The sequence below is a fragment of the Anopheles coustani genome, chromosome 3 (genome assembly GCF_943734705.1).
Source record: "Anopheles coustani chromosome 3, idAnoCousDA_361_x.2, whole genome shotgun sequence".
Lineage (NCBI taxonomy): Eukaryota > Metazoa > Arthropoda > Insecta > Diptera > Culicidae > Anopheles > Anopheles coustani.
In genome coordinates this window covers 39,621,457-39,648,520 of record NC_071288.1, presented here as the reverse complement: position 1 = coordinate 39,648,520, position 27,064 = coordinate 39,621,457, and the positions used below count along the sequence as shown (strand labels likewise).

At 43.1% G+C, this 27,064-nt stretch overlaps 3 protein-coding genes across 7 annotated transcripts; 1 reads left to right on the top strand and 2 right to left on the bottom strand.

Annotated features, from left to right (window-relative positions):
* The first annotated feature begins 4,291 nt into the window (after nucleotides 1–4,291).
* LOC131260871 (choline-phosphate cytidylyltransferase B-like) lies at nucleotides 4,292–15,117 on the top strand. The gene is made up of 4 exons (XM_058262710.1): nucleotides 4,292–4,861; nucleotides 12,243–12,428; nucleotides 12,528–12,665; nucleotides 13,283–15,117. The coding sequence occupies exons 1-4, from the start codon at nucleotides 4,385–4,387 to the stop codon at nucleotides 14,189–14,191; spliced, it is 1,710 nt and encodes a 569-aa protein (XP_058118693.1). The 5' UTR covers nucleotides 4,292–4,384; the 3' UTR covers nucleotides 14,192–15,117.
* Nucleotides 15,118–19,743: 4,626 nt separating this feature from the next.
* LOC131272512 (uncharacterized) lies at nucleotides 19,744–22,121 on the bottom strand. Of its 3 annotated transcripts, none has more exons than XM_058274265.1 (8): nucleotides 22,059–22,121; nucleotides 21,901–22,000; nucleotides 21,548–21,758; nucleotides 21,341–21,486; nucleotides 21,047–21,278; nucleotides 20,858–20,985; nucleotides 20,749–20,793; nucleotides 19,744–20,660 (listed from the first exon to the last, which is right to left on the bottom strand). In XM_058274265.1, the coding sequence occupies exons 2-8, from the start codon at nucleotides 21,976–21,978 to the stop codon at nucleotides 20,031–20,033; spliced, it is 1,470 nt and encodes a 489-aa protein (XP_058130248.1). In that variant the 5' UTR covers nucleotides 21,979–22,000; nucleotides 22,059–22,121; the 3' UTR covers nucleotides 19,744–20,030. The 3 variants fall into 3 exon arrangements, with proteins under 3 accessions (XP_058130248.1, XP_058130249.1, XP_058130250.1); XM_058274266.1 differs by having other exon boundaries at nucleotides 21,901–21,980; nucleotides 22,059–22,083; XM_058274267.1 differs by lacking the exons at nucleotides 20,858–20,985; nucleotides 21,047–21,278 and having other exon boundaries at nucleotides 22,059–22,119.
* Nucleotides 22,122–24,597: 2,476 nt separating this feature from the next.
* LOC131258451 (uncharacterized) lies at nucleotides 24,598–26,843 on the bottom strand. Of its 3 annotated transcripts, XM_058259773.1 has the most exons (8): nucleotides 26,803–26,843; nucleotides 26,642–26,721; nucleotides 26,132–26,342; nucleotides 25,926–26,068; nucleotides 25,639–25,867; nucleotides 25,444–25,574; nucleotides 25,332–25,376; nucleotides 24,598–25,236 (listed from the first exon to the last, which is right to left on the bottom strand). In XM_058259773.1, exons 2-8 carry the CDS (start codon nucleotides 26,717–26,719, stop codon nucleotides 24,709–24,711), a joined length of 1,365 nt encoding a protein of 454 aa, XP_058115756.1. In that variant the 5' UTR covers nucleotides 26,720–26,721; nucleotides 26,803–26,843; the 3' UTR covers nucleotides 24,598–24,708. The 3 variants fall into 3 exon arrangements, with proteins under 3 accessions (XP_058115756.1, XP_058115757.1, XP_058115758.1); XM_058259774.1 differs by lacking the exon at nucleotides 26,803–26,843 and having other exon boundaries at nucleotides 26,132–26,359; XM_058259775.1 differs by lacking the exon at nucleotides 26,803–26,843 and having other exon boundaries at nucleotides 26,132–26,405; nucleotides 26,642–26,690.
* Between the last annotated feature and the right edge of the window lie 221 nt (nucleotides 26,844–27,064).

Here is a 27,064-nt window from a genome sequence, read left to right as displayed (position 1 = left end):
TTCAGCCCATATCAGCCTCAACATGGATTTCATTCGAATGAATCCGATCGAGTCGAGCTGTCATTTTTCATACATGTCGTTTCAAAGGAACCAAACCTTTGATTCGATCGGATTTATTCGATCGAAGTCCGTGCTGAGGAAGTTAATCAAATCCGGTCTAAAACGAATCAAATCGAGTCCCAAATCTGATTCGAATGGGATCCAATCCGATAAAATCGGACCGTCGTTGGAGCGAGTCTTCGAATCTTCCGAATCAAGATTCTGCCCACACTAGGCGTCCGTACCAATCACACGAACAGTCAGTCGTTTAGCAAAAGTCGTCAAGTTAAAAGGGTGTGTTGTTTGCTGGTATGTTCAGAAAGTGCAACAATAACTTTCAACCCATTTAATGTGCAACGTTTTCGCCGTTTTATTTTAAAGTGTTGACTGGAGGCCGCACACACTGTTGGCGTCTAGAAGGTAACAGACCAAACCATTCCCCAGGCAACAAAATGGGATCAAGCGAAAGCTGGCTTGAATGTGCTTCGTAACAACTGTGCGATGTGTCGGTGCAGTAGACGTTCAGATCCGGTCTAAGCTAGTGATAAGCTCAATCACTGGCCTCAGATTCAACATTTCATGATATTTTTTTTGTAAATTCATCTCGTAAGATAATGGGGTGATACTTTGGAGGGTCGTTGGGAACAGCTCCTCACTTACATATAGTGTTTGTTGATGCACGATGAAATCGGAGGCAAAACCCGAGGAAAGCAGGTCACCTACATTCTCATTTTTGGTTTGCTGATGAAAAGTACGTCGTGTGATTGCTACCGGATTTGAGAAACTTTCGGCCCCTTGGCTGCCCTAGCCACCTTGTTCACGCTTTTCGCGAATGTGAAGGGAGCAAAAACCTTTGGGTTGCTTGCGTGAGTCAGAAATCGATCTCAGATGCACGCGCACAATCGTACAAGACCATCGTACCACGCCACCGAGGGGTGTTGGTTATTGCGCGACTGCGGACGACAATCGTACGACTTCTTCCGGAGCCGTTTTCCGCGGGGCCCTTCGCCTAGGGTCGCCTTCGGTCGTTTTTCATTACGGTGACGAGCGTTACTGTTGTTCGCGTCGCCGGAACAGACAACGCCACAACTATCCGGTATGGCCGGTAAAGAAAAACACAAACATTGTCGCGACGGGGTAAGGTGGACGAATAGCGCGTGACGGTCGTATGACGCAATCGTATGATTTTTCTTCCCCTACATCTAACGACGGTTTTCTCCATCTCACCCACCAACCATAATCGCTTGCATAAGATTCTGTTCAACGATATGCTCAAGAAACCGGGAATGACATCTGTCCCGAAATACCGTCGTAGTATTTCGCAGTATATTTTTGTATGTGTACCCCCTTGGGATGCGTTTGCCCTGTTTCATCTACACGGCCATACCGTGTTGACTGTTGTGTTGACTTTCGTGAATATTTCATTAAATGGAATATCTTTTTCAGGTGCAATCTTTGCTATTCGGAAACAACAAGAGGCAGGGAAATGGGTGATGCCGAGATCGATTTAAAATTAAATACAACCCGGAGCAGTATGTCCCAAGTACGAGAGTGCTTCTCTTAACACAAGAGAACCATTAAGAGTGTTCTATGCCGGAACAGGTCGTCCGAGGGGCTTTCGAAAAGCCGGTTGAAAATTGCACTGGGTTTGGTGGAATCCGCCCGGAACACATTCCGCAATCCTTTGAATCCATCGGCCTTCTCCCTCAGCGTCCGGTTATCGATCGTGAAAAACGTTTTAAACCGCTGCTCAGTCTATGACCGGTTTAAAACTGGTTTTCTGTCCAAGTCGTTCCACAAGGCGAAGGTTCGTTGAAAAACGTTACAACTTGTCGAACCACCACGTGGTTCGATGCAACGGGTTGCGTCCATGAATCACCTAGGTTCGATACGTCTAGTACCAGCTGAACTAACATTTGCCATCGCTTGCAATCGGTGGGGTGTCCTGGTTTGAGGAGGCTGTTGAGCTCGGTTTCATCTGTTCTTTGGTCAACAAAGTATATCTTCTTCGTCACGGAAAATGTGTTATCAGTATGAATTTGGAACATGACCAGACGTTTGCGTCAGCCGATTGGGTTTCCATTTATTATGCATTTTTCGATCGACGTGCGATAATAGGCACACTGTAGAGCGGGCAGTTTTCTTATCACATTCCAGCTGAAAGTGGCCACCAAAGTGGCGATAGATGAAGTATTCACACGAACGTAATAACGAACAATTGAAGAAAACAACAATTATAATGTTTGTCTTAAACTGCACAACCTTTTCATGGAGTTCATAGTTTATTCAAAGGGTCGCTTTTTTACCCTCTTAAAAGTCGATTTACCATTTTGGGGTTTCCATTACTTTGCCAGAAATAAACCAAATTACTTATTGATTTTCCAAGTGGATGAAAATTTCAAATCACCTATGTACACCCTAAATAGTTGCAAAAAAACAAAATTATTGCTAAATTATTAAAAGTATTGTCCTTATCTCGCTTACACATGGAATATCGACTTTCTGCTCCTTCCTACTATGTACCGCCACGTCGTGCCACGTTTTATGATATAGCCATGGTGGCGCCAGGCTCGAAGAAACATTCTCTTAATGGAGGTCTTTTCAAGGTTCCTTCCGTACCGAAGAAAATGATTGTGCGTGACCAATCGGATTTTGGTGACAATATAAACACACCTTTTTATTAGGCGCACCAGTATTGCGATCGTTTAATTAATTAATTCACGACGAATGTTTGGAAAGTGGTGAAGGAATTCTTTGCTATACATTCCTAGAAAAATTTGGTTTCAGTTTTTACACTTTTAAAAGTATTGCATGACTATTTTGCAACAAAAAATACCTAATAATATCATTGTTTCTATGAAATTGTTAAATATTGTGCTGCAAACTTCAACTTTCCCTATAAAATTCTGACGTAACAAACATTTCACCATTAAAGGAAAGTGCAAAGACAGTTGAGAACGGATGAAAGTGAGCAGTAATATGAAATGAAGAGTGTACAAATAAAAAAAAAACACCGACAACTTTTTGATAAGGTTGATGATGATAATAATGTCATCGGCCAACCGGCACGAAAGATGAGCTCAACTTGCCTATCTACCGTACGTTCGGTGCCTGTGTACTGGTGTGTAGAGATCTTACGATGTGGTGAGCAAAGTGTGTTAATTACGTGACGCTCTGGTACGTTGCGTGGCACGAACGGCGATAATTTTCACGCCGAATGGCCATTCCTTGTCCTCCATATGTCGTTCTGGGGAAGAGCTTTTACACTTACATCTCGCTTGCTGCTCGCTTAATTGAGCTGGAAGAATAGAAGCGACCAGTGGATTGAAGGGCCATCTTCCGGTTGCTAGGCAACAGCGCATGATATTTAACATTATGGTCAGGCTAAATCCCGAAGGTCGGGCAGTAGGTTTCATTGTGAACTTGATTCAATGAGTATATGTATCAGCATGGCAGGTCGTGTATGTAAACATCTCTTTATGAACTCTTTGCTCGGGGTCGTTGAGAGTCATGCCCGATCACGTGAAGCCCAATCATGGCGACATGTGCATCCGAGCGTAATGGCCAATCTCTCAGCATCTTTGCGGATCCTTGCGCTCCGTTTCAATTGTGTGAAGTAGGTTGATTGATTGATAATGGACCCAACCCTATTCACTCTCTCTCTTTTTCCCACTACCCACTCAGCTTGTAAAGGGGTTGAGGAACTTAATGGTCGTAAGGGTACATTTTTTAAATTCATCTACTTACGCCCTTCTGGTGGTATATAAAAATAACAGATGGATTCTAATTTAAATGCCTCACTGAAATGGCATTTGCATATGTTTATGTGGTATTGGAATGAGGGAACATTTAATGGTTCCTTTAAATGTCGAATTGAATGTTTTTCGATAAGGGTAGTTCGTTTGGCATTTCTAACTGATTCACCGTTTGTCAACGAAAAGTTGTCGTTCCATCGTGTAATTTCACTCTGTTTTCTCAGGGCTATCTCAAAAATAAGTCGAATGAACAACGGTCCCATCTCGCTTTTCGCATTCTCCGGGGTAGTTCGCGTGTGCAAAATGAGCTGTAATCATAAATTATTCGATCATAACACAGAGAGGAGTGGCGCAGCAGCAGCAGCAACCAACCACCAGCAAGATGCAATCACTCTAAATAGGTTTGTCCTTTCTTGTCACCCATGTCTTTGCAGAGATTAACGGCAGATCTCGTGGTGTGCACGTCCACAAGTGAAATTGTACTGCAGGACGCGAATACCCGGATAAACCGAGGCACGAGCCGGAATACACCACCAGACTTAAAGCTGGCATCGTCAACAACGACACCACAGCAGCAGACGCCGGCGAGAATGTCGCGCAAACGGCCACGTGACAGTTTGGCCAATGTAACGTCCGGTAGCGGGGGTAACACCGGCACCGGTCGACTCTCGATCGCCGAGACAGTCTCAATAACGATCGATCCGAATGGCGAGCTGGAGGATCGGCTAGTAGCTACGCATCAGCCAAGTTCCACACGGCAATCGAGCAATGGCACACCGGACAGTATGAACGGAAGCAGTAGCCGTTTTAGCAGCATCCGGCTGGTAGACGATGGCATCGAGCCGGCGCACGGAGATCACTTTTGGCCACCGAACAACGAGGGCGCCATGAATGGGCACGTTAACTTTGGTGCGCTACCGGTCGCGGAGGAGCAGCAGCGTCCACGGTCGGCCGATCCGGCCCCATCGCCGCCGTCCATCTCGTCGTCGAACGGTTCGTCGTCGATGGCCACCTCGTCCGGTTACACCAGCCAGCAGGCTAGTGGCGTAGAACACAGCCCGCCGGTGGTAAGTGTCCCTCTATCTCTCTCTGAATCGAAAACTGCCTTTATCAATGGACAGTTGGAAAGAGGGGGGAAAAGAAGGGGGGAAATACGCTAGGAACGCCCCATTGCTCAACCGGATGCTTCATCTAAACCTCCGGTTATCAGGACCCCGTAGTTCACAATTACGTTTCGGGGAATTGCGCGTCCATTAATAATCGCTACCAATTCTACACCCCTAACCCGCGGCCTTCGACGTCCGTATCTTATCGGTGTGGGGACGTGGAAATCCGGGAGATTCCCTTGTTGCCGCCATATGCCGCCGCATGCTACGCAGGACTACGGTTGGACTTGGACACGATTTTTTTTATTTTTCCACGTATCTCCACGACGGCGGGTGATGGTGATGTCCGAAAGGCAAATCTCTCTCAACCATCGTACGATGCATGACCCAGCAAAGGAAAGCCCACCCTCTGCTGTGCTGTGGGCCTGATAAGGCTGACGAAACGTTTGTTTATTTTTCATTACGAAGTCATGAGCTTTTAGCGTAAAGATGGTTGTGACCCTAGTGTGTGACTCCTTGTGGCATAATGTGAGTCATTAGCTACAGTGAACAGTGGAGATGCGCCTGCAACGATCACGTGTTATGGTGGCGCCTGGAAAAATGAGTCGTTCAAGAGAATTAGTTACAGAATAATTATTCTTTAATTCATCGGGATGTAGCATTATTTAAATATGCACTCATATCTCTGTTACGCTTTTGAAAATGGGTCACAGATGCGCTGAACGGACACACATACCTACATCATGCTGAAGGTTATCAGAATCACGCAACACAAAAAAGGGCATGGCACATTCCTTCCGTCTTTCCACACCCTCGTGGTCCCCCGCGTTCTGCGTACGGATTAGCGTTGGTGGCGTAAGGGATATATTGCGCAAGCACGTTTGTCATCGAACACGTGTTGACGAAGTAAACACTTTTGTTCTTCTCTAAACGAACCACTTGTTGTATGTGTTGGTGTATGTGGTTGGATTTCTTTTCGCTCATCCACGCCATGCTCATAAGGCTTCACGCACGCGCTATCTTCGAAACACGTTTTTCTTTTCGGTAAAACGTTGGCATCTTTGTAGTTTTCATGAAGTTTTTCAAAAATTTCATGTAAAAACTAATCTGGAATTTTCATTGTTTTTTCAATCGGTTCGGGATCTGGTTGTAATCAGTTTAGGATTACAAATTACTTTCATATATTTTTTATATTTCACTACCATGCAAACATGTTTTTTTTTGCTAATTCATTAAATCCTCTGGATACACTAATTGAATGGTTTGTGTTCAAGTTCTAAAACCATTAGAAAACCATTAGATTATGCCATCGACTCTTCTAACGAGTGCTTCGTGTTTCGACTGTAGTCGTAGCGGTTCCGGTTATCTCTGGCTCGAAATATGTGTGTTTGTGGTGTACACAGCAGGGTCCGCGTACACTGTTGGAATTTAGCTTTCGAACGACGTCATCGTCAAACCCAACGCGATTGGTCCCGCGTGCCACATGTGCGTAGATCGCGTGATTTCGCTGTTGGGAATGATGAAAGTGGAAGTGTGCTGAGGTATGCGCATCAAATCTACGTGTTCTACTTTTTCTTCCCCTCCCAAAGTGGGTGGCGGCGCACGGTTCAAGGACTAGTCGGGTTTTTTTCAGTTCAGTAAGAATTTAGAATTATGCGTGATATTTTCAATATTTTGTGAAATTTTTGTAGATCTTTGTGTCTTTCAGAAATTTCGTAAATAAGCTTATAATAAGCTCCAAGTTGTTAAAGATGATATATTTTAAATGATTTTACATCGTCTAAGGGCATCTAAGGGGGCAGCTACAGTATGACGCAACGCAAGCATAATATTTGTTAACCTTCTAATAGTTCCAACTCATCACAATTCCTCCGCAAATCAAACGATGCCCATGCTTAGTCGGCGCGGTTCGCCACTTCCTGAGAAATCGTACGATCGCGGGCCGGCCTCCCTCCTGCCGCACGAATGCGAGAGAACGGATGATAGCATCGGCCACGTCCACGACGGTGCGCCGTCAAGAGTGTATGACGTGGAACTTGCAAAGTGATTACCACCCGGTACGAGCTGGCAAAAGGGAGAAGAAAGCACGACTGTTCGGAATGCTGCTGCTGCTGCTGCGGGCAAAAATAAAATCTGCCATACTCCATCCACTCCTCACCACACCTACCAACCATCTTTGCATCCTTACCCCTGCCACGTTTGCGAAGAAGAATGGAAATGGGAAAAAGTAAGCGCCGGCCAACAGAGGCTACCTCATACGAGACGCTAAATGCCACAACCACGGAGTTGGTCAATGTATCTTTCATGATATGCTAACAGCAAGAGCGCCCACTTTGAACAGGTGAAGCGGGGGAAGAACAAAAAAAGCATACCACTAAAATTGCTCTTCGCCGGTCGTGTATGCTTTCTTGCCATCGAGAAGGGGCTACAAATAATGCAAAATTGTATCGATTGATGTGCCTCAAAGGAAGACTGAACGACCTCTTGTCGCCGTTCGTTCGCCAACGTAAATGTTGATTTGCGTTTCATGTTCACGTTCGACCAAGTAGGCGTTCTTTCACTTTACCTTGTATTCAAGTTCAAGGACAAACTCACAGTCACTTGCGGGCGTGTCAGGGGTATGCTGCATCTCAGATAAGGGGTCGATTCGTGATAAGAGTGTCTTCCCTTTCGACCGTAGGGAGTAGGAAACTGGGCACTTTGCGTTCGACGGAGTTGTTGTTGTTTTTGATTTCTCCCCTGCAACTGGGTAGAAATTGAGATGAATTCTAATGGACGATAATAATGGTTCTGTGGAAAGCAAATTTAATAGTACCAGGGCAAAAGTGTGTGCGTGAGCAACCCGTCGGGACTAATCACCAAAATGTGCCAAAGGGTAATTACATTCCGGCAATTTGTTGGGGTATAAATGACTGTCATTTAGTTTTTGGGCTTCCTGTAGCCCCGTGAATTGCTACCAGGTACAACAGTAACATGTTTGGAAAGATGAAACCCTACAAAAAACAGAGAAGAGAATTTACTTTGTGTACTGCAAGTAAACATATTCTTATTTTAAAACTACGCTACCAAAACACATTTATCATGCCGCCACTTTGTACACATATTGAATGTCGCTTGAAGTTTTCTTCCCCATCGAGATCGATCGACTGTTACGGAACCTCCACCTTCACGTTGGTGCCGGAGCCATCTGACCATGGTGACGTTTACTGGTGTGGCGTGACACATCCCAAGATGTACATTGTAGGTTGCTTAAAAAACCACGATCGTCATGCCTCGATGGCATTTCGTTGGCGATCGATTGTCGAATAAGTGTGATTTTAACGTCCATTATCACTGCCATGCAAAACATCTCCACCGGGATCAGGGTCCTCGCCCTGTATGCACCTAACATGTGTTCTACAGTTTGCCAAATTCGATTTACCGGTGGACTGATATTCATTACCATTGGCCTTACTGCCTGCGCCATGGAATTTACGATCATTATGGTGTCAGTGAGCGAAATAAATTGGCAAAAAGCATATCACCGCCGAAGGCATAGCATCGAACAGCAAGCTGTTACGGTTATTTATCCAATCAACTTTGGCGAGACACCGTACCCGCTGGCACTGGTACAGATTTCCATTCGCAACAGTATACTGACCGCAACTTCCAATCCACCGGTCTACGTCTCATTCACTGGGGAGGGGAAGGGTCGACTGATTCGAGCATCGACCGAAACTACCGACAGCACCTTGCTGCGCGCCTACTGTGATGCTCTCGGAGTATACAGAACGAACCGCGGTTTCGAGGTGATTCCGTAGAAGCTCGCGTGGTCGTGGGTCGTCGCGTCAGACAGGGCAGGGCAGGGCAGAACAGAGGGAGGCAGTCGGTCGGGCACGTTGTTGTGTTGTGTCCCGTTAAGTGCCAGCGCACTGACGTCGAAACCGTGCCGGCGTTTGCTTGCTATTGGCGAGCTATCGCGAACCGCTTCGCGATTCGACGGAAACAGTTTTCCCTCGGCAGCGGGTTGGAACGGTTCGACTTTTACGTCGTCTGCGAACTATTTCTCGCGACTTTTTTTGTGCATTTTGCCACAATAACACCAACAACGAGACAAATCAACAGTGCACGACGTGATTGGGTTCATCTTTTTTCCTTTCCGGAACCATCCTTTACATCAGCACTACGTGGAGTTATTCGTGTTTGCAAGTGTCGCAGCGTTTTCACGTACCTCACATGCGCTTACATTCGTTGGGTTTCCCAACGTGGTCGAAAAAATTGCCGTAACTTCCTCCGTAGTTGCGTGGCAGGAGCGTTACGATAGGCAGTGTGTGCTCTACGAATATACAGTATTATCCTGGTGCAGTTATTTAGTTGGCCCGAATCGCAGTAGCCGTGTGTTTTCTTTGTTGAACGTGCAAGACTGGAAAAGTAAACTTATCGAGTGAAGAGGGTTCACGACAGAACAGAATGGCACCAAATTATTCAACAAACGAAAGTGACGGTCCGGCAATGATCACCGTGCAGCGAATAGATGTAAGTTGTCCGGTGTTGAATTATTAAGCTGTATCGAGTTTCTACCCCCACAACCGCGGAATGTAGTGCAATTTTGGGCTATTTTTGTTTGCATCTCCCACTTGACCGGAGCGTTGCTATTGATTTCCTCGGAGTAAAAATAGAACCGGCGTGTTTCATTAGGTCTGGTCCGAAGACAAATGTAGGGTTTTCGGTGCAAAATTGTTGCCAATTTATGTAACCATCATGATCGCGCGATTCTGGCGCCAGTCGGTAATGTCTGTGGCGAAGTATCTTGCTCGAGTTTGCGCGCATCGATTCACCAGACCTCCACCGGTCGAACTGGAAACCCGATGTAATCAACCAATTAGGGTGGTTCCATTATGGAATCAATGTTGACAAGCAAACGCGGATACGCCATCTAGATTGTGTATGTTTTTATGTTCCTTTAGTAAACGGTTGATTCTATTGAGTAGCTTAGAAATCTAAACCCTTTAAATATACCTATTTCCAGTAATGTTCTGCTACTCGTGATTATTGTTATCGTAAAAGGAAACTTATTACACATCTCGTTGCCACGGCTGATGGTCGAATCTGAGGAACGGAATATAGAAGGAGCATTCGAACATTCGTGAAGTTAGTGGTTGCTGCGTCCACAAACATCCAATGACCGGATGATTCATAGCTGTCGTTCGCTGTTTCAGGCCGATACTTTCGAAATTTGGAGTTTTGCGAGTGGTTCCTTAGTTTGTGCCACAAAATTCCAACACTGATTCATACGTAGCTCTGCTTGGTATGCTATATCTGTTTCCGTTTGCAAAGCACTATGAATCACAGAAAGGCTGCTTTGTTTGAATATATATATTTATTTATCGTAGTGCGACCACCACATTCTTCCAGTTAGGTATGTAAACAATGCAGATAAACCTTATCAACCCGGTTTATCTTGGCGCTACCGTAAATTTACGCCTCATTACTACGAGGAGGTCAGCACGATGAGTTGACGGATAAGTTAAATAACGACGGTTAATCTCCTTGCACTCGATCCGAGGCCAATAGGATAAATTACCGTAGAGGCCAAAGGGATATTACTAATTACTTCCCGCGCAACGTTCACTGAGCACGAACCGTCGTAATTGCTAAGCCTCACAGACAAGATGTATACCTAACTTGATAATTGTTTTTAATCATAATGTTGTTCAAATGCTAAATTATATTTTTTCCTGAGAAGTGCATGGTTCGAATCTGTTTATTTATCAACTTCGCGGCTCAAAATAGACGAGTTTCTAAAATCCCACTGATCACGGCTGACGTCGACGTACCGTCACATCACCGGTACGAGCATGACGTTAGTTGTGAGTTGGAACTTTCGACGATGGCGGTGCTCTATACGGTGCTGCAGCCAAACTCGTACCATAGCGCATAGCCAGTCAAAGTCCATCGCAAGTAGCAGGCGGCACGGGTACGGGAGGAAAGGGAAGGACGGACAAATACAAGTTTGAGCGAACAAAAAAGCAAAAACCCACCAAATGTAATGGCATACTGATGACGCCAGGGTTGTCTACCCGACGAATGATGGTCCAACGGACGTTGAAAAAAATGAGTGAGTTAGTGATTACAAGTCATAAGCACTTTTTTCCGTGTCGTTTACCGGAACTAGCCACGATGGATTCGACCCGATGGAGAAGTCCATGGTCTTTCCACCTCGTTATCAGCACCATCTTCTAAAGCGCTTTTGATGGTTAGAAGCGACGAGCAGCAGAGTGAGTTGCTTCTGGTCTGGTGGTACGTTCTTTTCAGCATTGGCCGATGCGCCACCTAGAGCACGGTGTAAGGTTAAAACCTCACGCCGTGACGATTTTCAGCAAAGATTGTTGTCGGTGGTTAATTTTAGCGTAACTCAAACACAATCGATGGAAGGCTTAAAAATAGCAGTCGAAAGCAGCCCTGCTACTGCCGATGGCGGCATGGTGATGCATCGTATGATCACGCCACGTCTCACCGGTCGGACACTGTTATTGCCACGAGGAGGATGTCCCCTACACAACACAGTGTCGGAATTGAATTTCGAGATACCCGATGCACTAGCGACGGATGAGGGAAAAGATTTGAGTAATGGGTTTGGTAAGGGCAGTTGAAATCGGATGTTGTTTATAACCTTAAATTGATCACCTGCAAAACCGCGAAAAGAAAACATGCACGCCGCATGTGGGTCGGGTAAACAAATATTCTCTCCGAATCTGTTGCTATAACATTTATTTACAAGTTGTCAAGTAATCAGTTGTGTGTAAATACTTAAATTTCACCCAATTTAATTCAATAAATTTCACCCGGATGGAACTGGAAGTCGAGTAACTTGAACACTGTAACACTGAACTTAATTTCCCCCAAAACCAACACATGTTTACGATTTCCTCGCCATATCGTAGTTCAAATGGGATCTTTTCCACATCTTGCGAATCTGTATCATTATGTTGGACACTGTATACATGTTGCAATAGTTGAATCTCGCTTTGTCCTGAGTAATGACTTCAATATTACGATATAAAGCTTAAGAGTATTATCTCCGTAAGTTACCTACATGTTACGACCCAATTATGCACTAGACTGTAGGTAAAAAACTAAGCCTGCATGGCTTGGATGACTGGATGGTGAAGTCAGTGCCCTACCACTGTTTGGATGATCTTTGAAAAAATGGTTGGAACTCCAACATTTCTACACTATGAATCGGTACTTTTCCGACCAAATTCGCAAAGAGTTATAAAAGCATTTTTATATGATGTTATTTGAGTAAATTTGGTGTTTACCGTTTGCGTAATTAATTATTTGAAATCCTTTTTCGTTTCAGACGATTTGCAAGCAAGCCCCATACTCAACAGAAATCGATGCGATAACGGAGCGTGAACGATGCGACTACACACAGAAAATCACATACCAGATGGCGCGCTCCGGAACGGCACCGCGAATGATACGCGTCTACGCTGATGGCATCTACGATCTTTTCCATCAGGGCCATGCCAGACAGCTGATGCAGGTGAGTCTTCGCTGGAGGGCACTCGGCGCAATTGGGACAATGGTACTGAGTTGGTGCAACCGGGCATATTAATTAAACATTGGCTTTTTCGTGTTGCAGGCCAAGAACGTGTTTCGCAACGTGTACCTGATCGTCGGAGTTTGCAACGACAAACTGACACACAGCCGGAAGGGCCGAACGGTGATGAACGACGAAGAGCGCTACGAGGCGGTGCGGCACTGTCGCTACGTCGATGAGGTAAGTAGTTCGCCGCGATGGTACACATCGCTAGAACTGTACCCTTCAAGGCGCGAGACCCTATGGGCGTGATGGGTGTGGTGTGGTAAAGAGGGTTTGCTTAAGGAGGATCGTTTCACCAGACGACATACTTTCAACCGACGGCTGGCCGTCCCCCGAGGCGTAGCTGCGTCCGTCATTTCAATGCTTGGGGTTGGGTGAAACGATTGCCGGAAGTGATCACGATTGAATGGAATTGAGCAAAATTGCTCAATTGATAAACGAGCGTAAAGAAGAGGCGGTGTGTTGTGGGGTGACCGCGTGCAAGCAATTGCTGATCCGTTTTGGTCCGGGAGCAGAGTGAAATAAGAAAATGAAACAGATTTACTGGAGTCACATGTTCAATGATCGTCAATTGGCGTACATTGGATCGCGGCTCGAAAAGATGCGAGATTTTATTTCCTTTTTTCGAGGAACATGACATTTTCGCGTGAAGCACTTCATGATATTTTTAATCCGCCAGAATTTGCTAAACATTTTTTATTCAATTCAACGGTCGTGTAAAACCAAAATTGAAGAAACAAATTGCATTCTGGGTCAAGATGAACTAATTTAATGTTAATTTTGTTTATTTTTAGATCGTTCGAGATGCCCCTTGGGAGCTGGATGATGAGTTCATCGAGAAGCACAAGATTGACTTTGTGGCACACGATGAAATACCGTACAGCACGGACGACTGTAACGACGTTTATGCGAAGATAAAGGCCAAAGGCATGTTCGTTGCTACCGAGCGCACCGAAGGCGTCTCGACGTCCGACATCGTGGCACGGATCGTGAAAGACTACGACATCTACGTGCGCCGAAATCTGGCCCGCGGATACACGGCCAAGGAGCTGAACGTGTCGTTCCTGTCAGAGAAAAAGTTCCGCTTCCAGAACAAAATGGTCGAGCTGAAGGATAAGGTTAAGAAGGGCAAGGACGACATCATCAGCAAGTGGGAAGAGCGCTCGACCGATCTGATTAAAACGTTCCTACTAATGTTCGGCAAGGAGCGAATCTCAATGTTTCTGTCCGACTCGAAGCAGCGCATCCGGTCGGCACTCAGCCCGCCGGGTAGCCCGGGCAGTGGCAGCAATCACAGCCTGAACGACTGCGACGACGACCCGGAGAGTCCCGATTCGGTGCTCGATTCGCCGCCTAGCAAGCGCTCGAATGTGCTGCGCGGTGGTGACATAGGCATGGGCCGGAACCATCTGTTGACCGAATCTGAGGACGACGATGGCCGACAGGAACTGATGGCGGTGCCACGCGGACTCCGTGCATCTGCCCCGGCGCTCGACCGAGACATGCACGGCGATGACGACGATGACGATGACGACGATGAAGACGACGATGCCTACGTGGACACGCGCTCGAGACCAACGTCAAGCTACAACATTTCCGTACTGGCCGGTGGCGATGGAAGCGGCAGCGCAGCCGCCGCCGCATTAGGTAGCAGTAGTAGTGCCAGCGGTGGAGCTCGAAGCTACAGCAATCGTCACTATTAGGGTGCTGGAATCCTCAATACACCCATGAGGAATTAAACAAGCAGCTGTCCCAGCTCCCACAAAGAAGACCACTTGATCACGTGAAAGATACCGTTGCTGTTAATGTTGCGCGAACCTGTGATCACTTCTATCTGTGAAAACAAAGGAAGAAAGGCAGCGACGACTAGAATCGCTAAAAAACAGAACACGGAACACAATCCTTGCCCGCCAAATATCTGCTACCTTTAGAGTATTTAGTAGGACGCTAAATCCCCTTTCGTCTACAAGTTCAACAATCTTTCATCCTAAACGTATAAAAAGCATTTCGGCGACGAGTTGCACATCAACCGAACATGGAAGAGGAACAATTTTCATTCCCAGAATTGAACATATTTGGCTCTTGTTTGGTGGGAAACGAAGTGATAGAAACTGACGACGAAACGAAGCTCGGAAAATTCAGCAGAAGTTCCTTTCGCTGTCTGGTGCAACCGCGTGCAAGAAAACAAGAAAACAAGAAAAGTTAGGATATTGCTATGTTTGTATCTTCAGGGATTAATCGAACGAACCGGCGAAGGGATGATTTGATTGAAGACTGCTGGTTTATCCGTGCTTCTGTGTAACTCAGCAGGCAAGAAAGTTGAAATCGGAAAAGAATTGAACACGGTGATGATAAACGCAAGATAAATAAGGCACGCTAACGTATAAGCAACCGGGTAGATAACGTGCACGTGTCGGGACAATGTAATCCGCGCAGCAGACAACACGGGCACACACACAGGCGTTAGGGAAACGGTGAAAGACAGAGGCAAGCTTAGGTGTTAGGGCCAACGGAGCCAGAAAAGGGAAGCTTATGCGCTAAATTATTAATCGGAGGTTATTTCTATTATATATTTATTTTTTTCATTGTTCTGTTCAATTATACGCGAAGGATCGGTTGCAAAATTTTACACATTGTTAAACGGAACGGGAGGGTGCAACTGCAATGCAGTGTACAGCTGTAAACACTGTCATATTTGCAAGGTGAAAAATTAATCGAATCGGTATCTACAATCATGGCACAGTTTTTGTGACACCGGGCAACTGGTTTGGTAGTTGTTATTTGTACTACTACCAAATTACTACAAATATTACTATTAATACTACTACTATTACTACCACAACAACTACGTCTACTCCCACTATTGTTACTTCTTCTACTGCATAGGCGTGAGTCGAGATGTATCGAAAAAAAATACATACATTCAGTTGAGGAAATCCTTTCCAACTACGAAACCAACCAATGCATTATTCTTTTTTTCCATCTTTAAAACCAAAGCAATCCCAGTGTATAGTCCGATCGAAACGATTTAAGGATAACGTTTTGTTGCTTTTCTTGTTCCTCACTTTGGTTGGTAGTACGTTGGTTATTACTGGTGTTATTCGTTTGTTTTGATTGCCTTGCCGTCCTATTTCTTTCAATTTTATGCGTTACGATCTCAGTACGGAGAGCAGTTTAGAAGTGCAAATTTTTGCAATTTTTTTGAATATTCTTTAATTGGAGACTATCTGAATGTTAGCTTTTCGAGTGGAAATAAATTTGATTGCACATGACGACACACCACCGCTGTGGTACACTCCAGAACCCCCTCACATTCCGTTTCCGACCGAAAAGCTTGGCGCAAAGGGAAATGATTCCTGAACAAACACGGACCACAATTAGCACTCCCAAATAATAGATGTGCGAAATAAGCGTCTCCTTGTTGTTACCAATCCGTGTGTGTTGGAAAGATGAAACGACAAATTGCCTCGATTACATCATAACGTGTTAACATGAGGAACTGCAATTGTTGGTTAGTTAGTAAACGGAAGAGCTTTCTTCCCTCACGAAACGATTACACTTATGGCTTGTCTGTAGAGTGTAGGATGAAAGTTTTATTATTTATTGGCCCATGGCTTGCAGACTGCTGATCACTGGCAGGCTGCTAAACTTTATTCGAGTTGCAAATGCACCCGCACCAACCTTGGGCGGTGCATTTTGAGTCCATCGACAAAGTTAATTGAATATGTGTATTTTCAAGCTGTTGCTGAAGTAGTGGAATAAAATGCTTATGAAAACTTTCGAATAGGATGTAATAAATAATACACAAACGGTTTGACAATTTCTCATGCATTTGAAAAAAAAACATAGTGATAATGTTTCATTCACCTAATATCACCGCTTATTGTGTAAAATAGAATGTCTCTAAACTACATGTGATTATGTTTACTGCAACATAATCGTACTCTTCGTTTTCATCTACGATAACGTTCAAGTAGCATGCAATGTTTAACTTGTTTGCATACTACATTGTACCGCATCTTTATAGCTGGTGCTTGTGGTGCTCGATTCGCCCAGCTGTTCATTTACCTAGCAACCGAAGGGGAAATTCCATGCCGTGTTCAAATAGCAAACGATGTCCTTCGTCGTCCTGCTAAACAATCGGAGAAATAGCTTGCATTTTCCTTCGCACGAATGTCGTCAATAATGTGTGGAAATTCATTTCACAGGGGAATCGTTCGAGGGGGACATAGTGAGCATTCGGAAAATGTTCGCGATTCCCGAAGATGTCTACTGCGATTTCCACCGGAAATCATTTTCCGTCGGCATTCGAAATCAGTCGTACCTTCGTCGCGGCGGAACGTGCACACTTTGTTTTTTCGACATCCGTCCGTTTTCTTTCGTAGCGTACACGTAAAATCAACAAACCGCACAGGATGTCCGGAATATACTTTTCAGGTGGCTGCTGAGCAATCCATATTGAAAGCGCGATGTTAAAAAACACTTAAAAGATTTTCCATTAAAATGAATTAATTATTTAGTACCTGCAAACAGCGTCGATCCTCGTAAAATTGAATTAAATCGATACTGTAGCGTTCAACTGAATACAGCACGGTGGTCAAGTGCATGGGCGAGGTTTGGTGAAAGCGTAATAAAAGTTTCATCCATCCGAAAACATGGACTCGAGCAACACAAATGCATCCTGCGGGCCAATGTACAAAAAAAACATTCGGAACTCATCTTAAGGACATTATCAAATTTTATGTGCAAGTTTTACGGTAAAGGCTCATTATAGGAGCATGGAGTAAAAACATCTGAGCATAAAACTTCCAGGATTCTGGTATTGTCTTCGAAGAAGCATTCAAGCATTCGAGGAGGCTCAGAGAAACTTTCTCGTAAATCTTCCGGCTGACTCTTTTGGAGGAATAGAAATATTTAATTAGTTCAACGTTGCTATTCTGCGCGGGAAACGTGTAAGTCGCTCGCAGCAGGTCATGGATGTAGAGAACGCGACTAGCTGGAACGAATGAAACATCAAAGGAATTGCATGTGTCCTGAACATGAGTTTTGTTTATTTGTTTGATGGAAACTACGCAAAACAAAGGGAGAATCTTTGCAACAGGCAAGTTTTTTCCGTAAACAACCTTCCACTCCTGCAATCAAGCATGTTTTTATCACAAAAATAGTCGTGCTCGCGGAAACTGAGCCACCGATGGCCGATTATCAACTTGCTTCATTTGAAATTCACTTTTCCCGCTCACAGCTGGGTGCAGTTTTTAATTAACTTTTCGTTTATTTGTATACAAACGTCTGGTATACCCTGGCTGGATGTTTCCGTCTGCCCCATGATTCGTCATGAGAACCATTGCGGAGTTTGGATTACGAGATTTGCATCGGGTTATTTACAACGTTAATGTATTTTACAGAACTTTTGATTGCTTGTGTTGTATGAAGTTCATGTTGCTCCGTGCCTGGCTCTTTTGATTGGAATCAGCTTTGGGTCATATGAATTGGGTTGAAGACGGTCGAATTTCCTCAACATTTATCGAACGCTTTGTTTGTATCCCTTCCCTACTTCGGATGAATAAACGACTATTTTATTGCTAAAGAAAGGTACGAATTTACACTGAAGCAAGGCAAAAGTAAAGACATGTTCTTATCGAATTTTGACCGATTCATTTTTCGTACAATCAACAATTTGTGTGCAATGAAAAACAACATAAATAATTTTTCCGTAACCAATCAAAATAAACTTTACTTATAAGTAAAGCTCTTGTCCACCGTTTCCTAATTCTTATCCTATTTCCTCTATCTTTTACTTGCGCTCATTTCCTTCGTCTGTGTTTTCATGTTCTCTCGGTTAGGTTTAAGTAAAGGACTTTGTAAAGCAAACAATTTTAAATTTAAAAAAAAAAATAAATAAATAAATAAAGAGGAGCACAGAAGTTATGCCAAAAGTACTCCCCGGATCATTATACGTTGTTGAAAATATAAAATAGGTATTTCAATGAGGTAGCATTAGTGAGATAACAAAGATGTACTTAAATTAATCGGTTTCAGAATGTAACACGGTGTACAATGTAACGTAAACACGAAATTAAATTGTTATAATAATAATCAAAACATAATAACAAAAGATGCGATATTTGAAATTTTAGAGATGAGCTATGTTCAGGTACATTAGAAACGTGGCGAAATTTACAAAAAAGCGAGCAGTGTAAAACGGTCACACTTCCCAAAGAGCACCGAAGGATTTTTTATACATAAACGCGAAAAGATAAGTTACCATGCGTGAATCATATTTTATAAAGCATTAAAAGTAGCACCGAAAATGCACACACGCGGTTCCCTACGCCAAGCGCCCTGCGCCCATAAATAATCGAAGACGGAACACATGGGACGGAAGTGGTCAAGGTAGTTCAAAATGCTGACGCTACACTTTCTACAGGCAGTTAGGCAGGGAGTCCATACCATTACGGAACATTTAGCGAGCAGAACGACGATGGTACCGTTTAATTTCGTACCACCTGACGACATGGCCTCTTTAGCCCAGTGGATAGAGATTGAATGTCCACCCGAAAATGGGGAGGGGGTATGACTAACACAGCGCCCGGCGAGGGGTACATTCCAACCATGAAATTCGCAACGTGGCAGAAACTTGAAATTTTTATGCTAAACGCTCACCACGCCGGGTCGGTTGATAGTTCTAGTCGTAGGAAAAAATGTAAACGATGATTCGTGTTGAGCGACGGCACGTGTTTAGTCGATGGAAATTTGGCGCCATATTTTCAGCGACCAAAAATCAACAGCGGCACGCGAGCGTACTTTTCACCCCCGAAGTCACATATGTTACCCGCACGGACTGCACGAGGAAGTCAGTGTGTACTTGAAAATTTGGATTTGGTCGACAGAATTATACACTTCGAAGTTACAGCTCTACAGCAAAATGACCTAATTTAGAGCCAGCTGTCAAAGGCTCGCACAAAGAGTCCCCACAAAGTGTTCTGAAATGAGAGCATTGGAGGAAATTGGTTTCTCGATTGTCTGGAGGGCATTTGAAATGTATAGAGTTTTTCACGCGTTATACTGTTGGAGTCAAATCTGTCGTATGTAATAAAGTATAATGGAGCATTTGTTCGTTGGTTAAGCGGTGTAATAAAAATTATAGCTGTTAACGACAGTTACTAATGTAGTAGTAAAACATGATCATTTATTCACATTTTCACACACGATACATTTTCATTGTTTTTCATAATTTTCATGTTTAATTTTGAACACTTTCCAAGTTTAGTTACAACCACATTCTCGAAGTTTCATTCTTCTTTTGTACACATGCTTTTTTTTTACTTAGCATTATTATATTTAGTAAGATTTTCGTGGCCTTTTTATTTCAAGCATTTTTATCAAAAAATTTTCAGGTTCGCCTGTGCTCGGTCCATGGTTCATCGGCTTTTCGGCTTTTCGTCGTCCTACAGAATGCGAAATAAACATCAACTTTGGATGCTACAACATACATTTTGATAGTTTTTGTTGAGACGGCACGTTAAGAAGGTGGCCTTACATTCAGGCTTCTTCACATTCCATTAAAACCTCCAGTTTATCATCGTTTCCTTGTAGATTTGTACGCTCTGTTTTTGGCACAACCGGCACATGCTGGTTTAACGGAATTATTTTCTTGGGCCGAATTGTCGATTGCTGCCCCGAGGTTATTTTCACCATCTGTATTTTATTCGTTCGTTGCTGTACCTGTTGAACTTGTCGCACCGGCCGTGTCTTTGCAAGCTGTGCAGATGCTGCGTTGCGTCTGGTAACATCCTTCAGCTTGAACTCTCCTACAATCCGATAAATTTCCACCTGAGCCATTGTAGCATAATCGGCAGATAGTGCATTCAGTTCGTGCTCTAACAAGTTCACAAAAGACTTTACAGACGTTTGATTTGTGGCAGCGGTAACTGGTTGTCCCAGTTGTGCCGGAACCTGACGTACGATTCGTAATGGATCTTGCGCCGAACCTGATGGAACCAAACGTTTAACTCGTACAGGGCGAAGCGTCCGTGTTTGGGGATTTTGTGCGATACCGTTCGGAATGTGTGGCTGGTTCTGAGGCGTCGTATGAATTTGTGGCGTGACTTTCGTTAGCTTTTCCATCGGAGGCTTCTCTGGACTCTTTATGGGAACTGAATCATTGCCAGTCTGTGAAAAAGGACAACATAAACATCGTTTTCTAAAGTTCTCATATAGGAACCTATTTGAATGGTTAACACGAAAAGTCTTTACTTACGTTGCCGACGTTCACTAACTCTGGCTGTGGTGCATCTTCGTCCTCCTGCAAGCAGAAAGTAAGCGCAATTAGTAAACGCAATACGCTTGAAAATATCATGTTATCTTACCGTTTCGTCAGAATGCGAATACGGCCATTCGTTTAAACCCTTCTCCCATTTTGGTAAGAATTCGCGGGTTACATTAATGAAACGCATAGCGTCAAAGGCAAACCAGTTAGGTTTACGCGAACTAGAACCTAAGGAAACGTAGAACAAATTTTAACAATTTTCTAAAAAGGAAGATGAGAAGCTACTAACCATTCTTCCATTTTTTCTCCATCCTTCCTACATAATGTCTGTTCATAGTTCGCAAATTATTCCATTGCATTTTTATTTTATGCGTGGGAATACCCATCGTTTGGGATATCTCATTCCAAGCTACTATTTTATTAGCATAGTTTCTATATTCTGGACAATTTTTGTCCCACAAACACTTATAGCTTTTAATCTGATTAATTAAGCACAATGAACGTTCCTCAGACATACCTCCCTGAAATGTATTAACATTGTAATTCTCAACCCTTGTTTTATTTTTGGTTGAGTAATACTTACTCGTACTGTCACATCATTGGTGTCACTATTATTCTCTTCGACTTTTTGTTCAGGTTCGTCTCTGGGTTCGTCGTGCGGTATTTTGCTCTCCAAAAACCGCAACGCATTATAGGCGAACCATTTGTTTTTTATGATATTGCTCAAATCTAAAATGAGGTAATTTGTGTATGTATGTTTTTCTAGACATTTCCATACACATGAACTTACTTTTGGCGTGACACGTAACGAAGCAGCTATGCATGGTTTCCCATTTAGTTTTCAGCTCCCCTTCTGAGCGTCCCATCGCCTCGGAAATCCTTTGCCAAGCTTCAGTTTTAGTAGGCTCATTTTCGAAATCCGGATCCTTTTCGTTCCATAAGCATCCATAGCTTTTAACCAGGCTTATTAGGTAGAGGGTATTTTCTTTGGTCATTTCACCCTGCAAAAACACACAATTTTCTGTTAATTACAGCTTAACGGACATGAGCAAACATGGTAGCAGAGAGAAAAACAAAATAGAAAAGCTGCTAAAAGCAAAAAAGCCTAATGTGCAACTGAATTTCCACAACTATGATTCATACCTCGTCTTTTCTTTTCAGATCATTGGATCCACTGAAGGATACTTCGGATTCAGTAGTATTTTCATCCGGACACTCCATTGCTGACAAATAAATGAAATTTCTGTGATAATTAATTGGAAATGGAATGTTATTTGAACCATCTTGTGATAAAAACCTACCGACAGCCTACGAACCAAGCGAAGTCTAACCGAATTGTTTATGTTTTTACTGATTTGACAACTTTGTTGTTTCTAGACATTTTGGCAACTGTTTGTATATTTTCAGGTAGCTTCATTTGGGACGCTTGGCGATTTCGAGCAAATTAGTCTACGTGAAACAAACATCGAGCAGTTTTGTACGGTAGCCCCCCAGCGAACGGCGGTACACTGAAAATCGAGCATTTTTTTGCCTTTTTCTTTCGGACCCCCCGATTTCCGCTTAACGGGGGGTCGGATTACACGCACACAACGTTGAGTTAGAGGTGTCACGCACACCAAGCGCGCGAGGCAAAAAAAGAACAAAAACATAGTTACTCTCTTATTCCGCTCTCTACTATGCCCAGCCCCACTCTTTCTCCCAGCTAGTCTTCAATTCTCACCAATGCGTCTTTTTCTACTATTTTGTCGTCATGTTGTCTCGATAGGATAAGTCAGTGCAATAATCACTCTGGGCTATTTGTCAGTTGTCGATGCCCGAGGTTTAACATCCAATATTAACCTACGAGGAATGGACATCGTTTTCCATGACGTTCCATTCTCTCTCCCATCACGGCGCACGACTATGCTCCGCTCAGGTGTAAGCACGGATGGTTTCGCTCACAGCTGTTCGATGTCAATGATATGAATGGTGTATGTGTTCGATACATGCATGGGATATTGTTTTGATTGCGGAATGAAATTGAGTGAAGCTGATGGATTGAAATTGCATACATGAAACTATGTAATTTCTTTATTTTTCGTTTAACTTCTTCTTCTACTTTGTTTTCCGTACTTTTCACTATAGAATTGAATAAATGAAAGAACAACATTAAAAAACGATTAAAAATAATTAATTGCAATGGGCTGAAATACGGTAGTAATGCGTCTTCACATTAACGCAACCACCGCAATAATGCCGTCAGCATGAATAAAGGTCCATCGGATTCCGGTTCATAGAAGTGAGCCAGAGCCTTTCCAATAATTTTCGCCATTCACATTATTGAAACAAACAGAACCGTATAGCGATTGCTACTAATTTCTAACTTGATATTTGAAATCGAATTTAAATCTGGAGACGTCTACATTGCTCAGCAATCAGCTGTGCCAATAACATAGAAAACTCAGAGCACATTTGAGGCATGCTCTTTTTGCACACAGCAGAAAGCATTGAAAGAGAATCCTAAACACGCATACCATGCATATGCCTTCCGCTTCACCCACACCATCAACCGATTTTTATTCCGCGTTAACCACAAATGCATGACCCAATGAGGAAGAAAGAGTCAGGGCATAGCATCAATAGTAACTATCTTGTTCTTGTCCACAGTAGAGGGTCGCGGAGGTGGGATTCTCCCTACCCCTCGCCTGTAAAATGAACTGATTCGAGCAAAACCGTTCGCAGGGTGCTGCTCAAACCCCTCGTTACAGCTTTGCGCAAGGCGTTTGCGTTTTTGAACTGTCAAACAAGCAAAGTTTTCTGCCCCAAAAAATATATTAAGTTTTGAATATACAGTCTGTTCCCGAGTTACGCGGATAATGGGGACCAGAGAAATCCGCGTATCTCGAATTTCCGCGTATCTCGAATATTGCTTGACACATAGTTTATACTAGGAGTTAAGAGATCGAGCTCTTGTGTACATGTATCATAGAATATTCAAAATTTTTCTTTGATCATTAATATGAATGCAATGCAAGCGTATTCAAACAACATAAATTGCAACAAACGAAATAAAAAGCGTAAGTTATGCAAATGTGTAATTTACATATTTATTCGTGTGGTTGTACATCTCAGGAATTTAAATCGATGTAATAAACCCAATCTACTGTCAAATTTTGAAAACCGCGTATCTCCGAATCCGCGTAAGTCGAGAACCGCGTAACTCGAGAACAGACTGTACCACTTATTCGAGTAAAAATTCGAGTTGACAAAAATTCAAATTTTTTGCAGCTGTCATGTAGTACCAGCAAGTTTTTCCATGGCAGATTGCTGGGACTCTTGCTGGAACTACATAGTACCAGCAACAATGTCAATTTCTGTCAACCGCCCGCTAGGCAATTTCGAGCAAATCGTCCTCAAAAACGTCCTCCATGACACAAACATCGAGCAGTTTTGTATGGTGAGGAGGACAAGGAGGACGATTGCTCGAAAAACGTCCTCCTTTTGTTTCATCCCCATACAAAAATGGAGGACGTTTTGAGGACGATATTTCGAGCTGCCTAGCGGGCGGGAATCTAATTAAAATCTACTAGGAGCAATATTTACTATTGACATATAAAAACGCAAGACTCTGCGGCAAGAATCAAACTCGTTTGATTTTTAGTACAGAAATCGCAAGGTCTTGCGTCGTCGGTGACAGCCCCTATCTCTCCCATGGGAAAAAAACGCAACTGCAAGACCTTGCGCACAGCTGTGACCACAGGTTGAGACAGCCCCTATTTGTTAAACCGATTGTTTTCGGAGGCCAAGCAAAAACTTAGCTTACCAAATAACTTAATTTTAATATAACTATAAATTTTATGTTGCATTTTCATTTATTTATGGGTCAAAAACTTTTTAGAACTAAAACTGCTGTCACCCATTTTTGGGTGACGCGGTACGGAACGTGTTAAAACAGTCAGTATCCATTTCGTTTCAACTTGGAGGTTCACTTTTTATCTCAGTCGGTAGATCCGGAGTTATCTCAATTGGAATATCGGGTTGGGCTTGAATTTTTTGCACAGTGAGTATTCTCACTGGCTGTGGTTTATCCACGTGTAGCTTTTGTACCTGGATTCTTGCTTGTCGTCTGCTAACATCCTTCAACTTGAACTCTCCTACAATCCGATAAATTTCCACCTGAGCCATTGTAGCATAATCTTCAGAAAGTGCATTCAGTTCGTGCTCTAACAAGTTCAAAAACGACTTTATAGACGGTTGGTTTGTGACCGAAGTAACTGTTTGTCCCAACTGTGGCGGAACTTTACGTACGATTCGTAATGGGTCTTGCACCGAACGTTTTGAACGAAGGAATGTTTGCACGCGCGGTGGTGAGTGTTTTACGTTGAAAATCGGGACATCCAAGTGGCTTTGCGGTTTCGTTTCGATTTGTGACGTGACTGTCGTTAGTTTTTCGACCGTAGGTTTATCTGCGCTCTTGGGACTTGGTGAACAATCACCAACCTGTTCGGTTTAAGTAAAAAAAAATTGAAAAAATATATTTTTCTATACGGTTATCCAAAATTGAAATTATTATCAGTAAAAAAAAATATGCTTACATTTGCTGTTGACATCTGTTCAGGCTCTAGCTGATTATCCTCTTCCTAAAAAGGGAAAAGCAATAATATATTCTTATTTATACTAATGGATTGCATATTACTTGTTACTTACCGTTTCGCTGTCACTATAATTATAGTTGTCACTTAAAAAGATTATCCATTTTGGAGGACTTTCGTAAGAATTGGCAAGGAAGCCCATAGCATCAAAGCCATACCATGACGGCCTTTTCAAAGGTGTTACACCTAGGAAAAATTATGCTCTTTTACTCCTTTCTTTTATTGATTTATTAAAAATGAACTTACTTACCATCTTTCAGTTTCTTCTCCAATCGGTGTGTGAATGAACGATGAAAGTTACGTAGTTTCTGCCATTTAGCTCTCAAAACGTTCGGTGCATAACCCATCGTGTAGGATATCTCTTTCCAAGCGTCGTTCCGGATACATAAGTTTTTATATTCCGGTCGCTTTTTGTTCCACAGGCATTCATATTTTTTTATGAGGTTGATCAATTGCAAAGAACAATCTTTAGTTATACTCTGAAAGATATACATTTATTCATCTTCAAGTCTAAATTCTAGGATAAATAATACTTACTTTCACGAGCTCGTCAATTATTTCAACGTCGGTCTCTTCGATTGTATGTTGGTTTTGCTGTAGCATATCGTTCGCTAACTTGCTGTCCAAAAACTGCAAAGCACTGTAGGCGAACCACTTGTGTTTTATAATGTTGCTCAAATCTAAAATGAGATAAGTTTTTTTTAATAAATGTTTTCTGGATTCTGGACTTCACTTGGAATTACGTTTGGCATGGCACATAACGAAACAATTTCGCATGCTATCCCATTTATGTTTCAGCTTATGTGTCGGGCGATCCATTGCTTGGGAAATTATTTCCCAAGCTTCCGTCTTCTTTAGGTCATTTTCGAAATCTGGATCCTTTTCGTTCCATAAGCAACCAAAACTTTTAACCAGGCTTATTAGGTGGAGGGTATTCTCTTTGCTCATTTCACCCTGTAAAACACATAAACCTTCGATACATTTATGCCGTGAGAACCTGAACAACTGTTATCCCATCTACGAAAACAAAATTAATTTAACTTAATTTCCAATATTCAAGCTTCACCGCGTGAATACATCAAGCGTACCATACCAAAAAACTGGTGTGATCAGGTGTCAAAAACCGATTTTTCGCTCTTTCGAACGCACCATCGTCACGCCAACCCAGAAGTGCTGGGTTGCATTTGGTATGGTACGCTGTCACTAGACCGTACTAGGTTTTTGGTATGGTACGCTTGATGTAATAGATGTACCTCTTCCTTTGCTCTTTGATTGTTCGATACACTGGCGAATGTCTCGAATTCAGTAGTACTTTCATTTCTGCACTCCATTGCTGAAAAAAAAAGAAATGCCAGTGGAATTTAATTCGAAAATGAATGTATTCTTAATCATATTGATATGAATAAATACCTACCAATAGCTTAAAATCAAGCGAAGCCCAACCGAATTGTTTACGTTTTTCTGACATTGACACTTCTCGTTTCAAAGCATAGGTTGGCCCAGCAGACTGTTTTTAATACAGTAGGTCGTCGATTAACCGGGGTGTTTTGGGGCATATGGCCTTAGTTGCCGGTCCTTAATCCACAGAGGTCTACATCACCAGAGTAGCTGGCGAAGACCCAGGAAGCTGGATTCAACAGCCGTACTGGTGTAAATCCTCGCAGACGAAGAAGAAG

Excerpts from the sequence above, each read along its gene's own strand:
- LOC131260871 (XM_058262710.1), top strand. The coding sequence starts at position 4,385 with ATGTCGCGCAAACGGCCACGTGACAGTTTGGCCAATGTAACGTCCGGT. Across the intron at positions 12,429-12,527 it reads ATGCCAGACAGCTGATGCAG|GCCAAGAACGTGTTTCGCAA; the intron begins GTGAGTCTTCGC and ends TTCGTGTTGCAG. Across the intron at positions 12,666-13,282 it reads ACTGTCGCTACGTCGATGAG|ATCGTTCGAGATGCCCCTTG; the intron begins GTAAGTAGTTCG and ends GTTTATTTTTAG.
- LOC131258451 (XM_058259773.1), bottom strand. The coding sequence starts at position 26,719 with ATGGAGTGCAGAAATGAAAGTACTACTGAATTCGAGACATTCGCCAGT. Across the intron at positions 26,343-26,641 it reads ATCAAAGAGCAAAGGAAGAG|GGTGAAATGAGCAAAGAGAA; the intron begins GTACATCTATTA and ends TGTGTTTTACAG. Across the intron at positions 25,237-25,331 it reads AACAGATGTCAACAGCAAAT|GTTGGTGATTGTTCACCAAG; the intron begins GTAAGCATATTT and ends TAAACCGAACAG.
- LOC131272512 (XM_058274265.1), bottom strand. The coding sequence starts at position 21,978 with ATGGAGTGTCCGGATGAAAATACTACTGAATCCGAAGTATCCTTCAGT. Across the intron at positions 21,279-21,340 it reads CCAATGATGTGACAGTACGA|GGAGGTATGTCTGAGGAACG; the intron begins GTAAGTATTACT and ends AATACATTTCAG. Across the intron at positions 20,986-21,046 it reads GGAGAAAAAATGGAAGAATG|GTTCTAGTTCGCGTAAACCT; the intron begins GTTAGTAGCTTC and ends ACGTTTCCTTAG.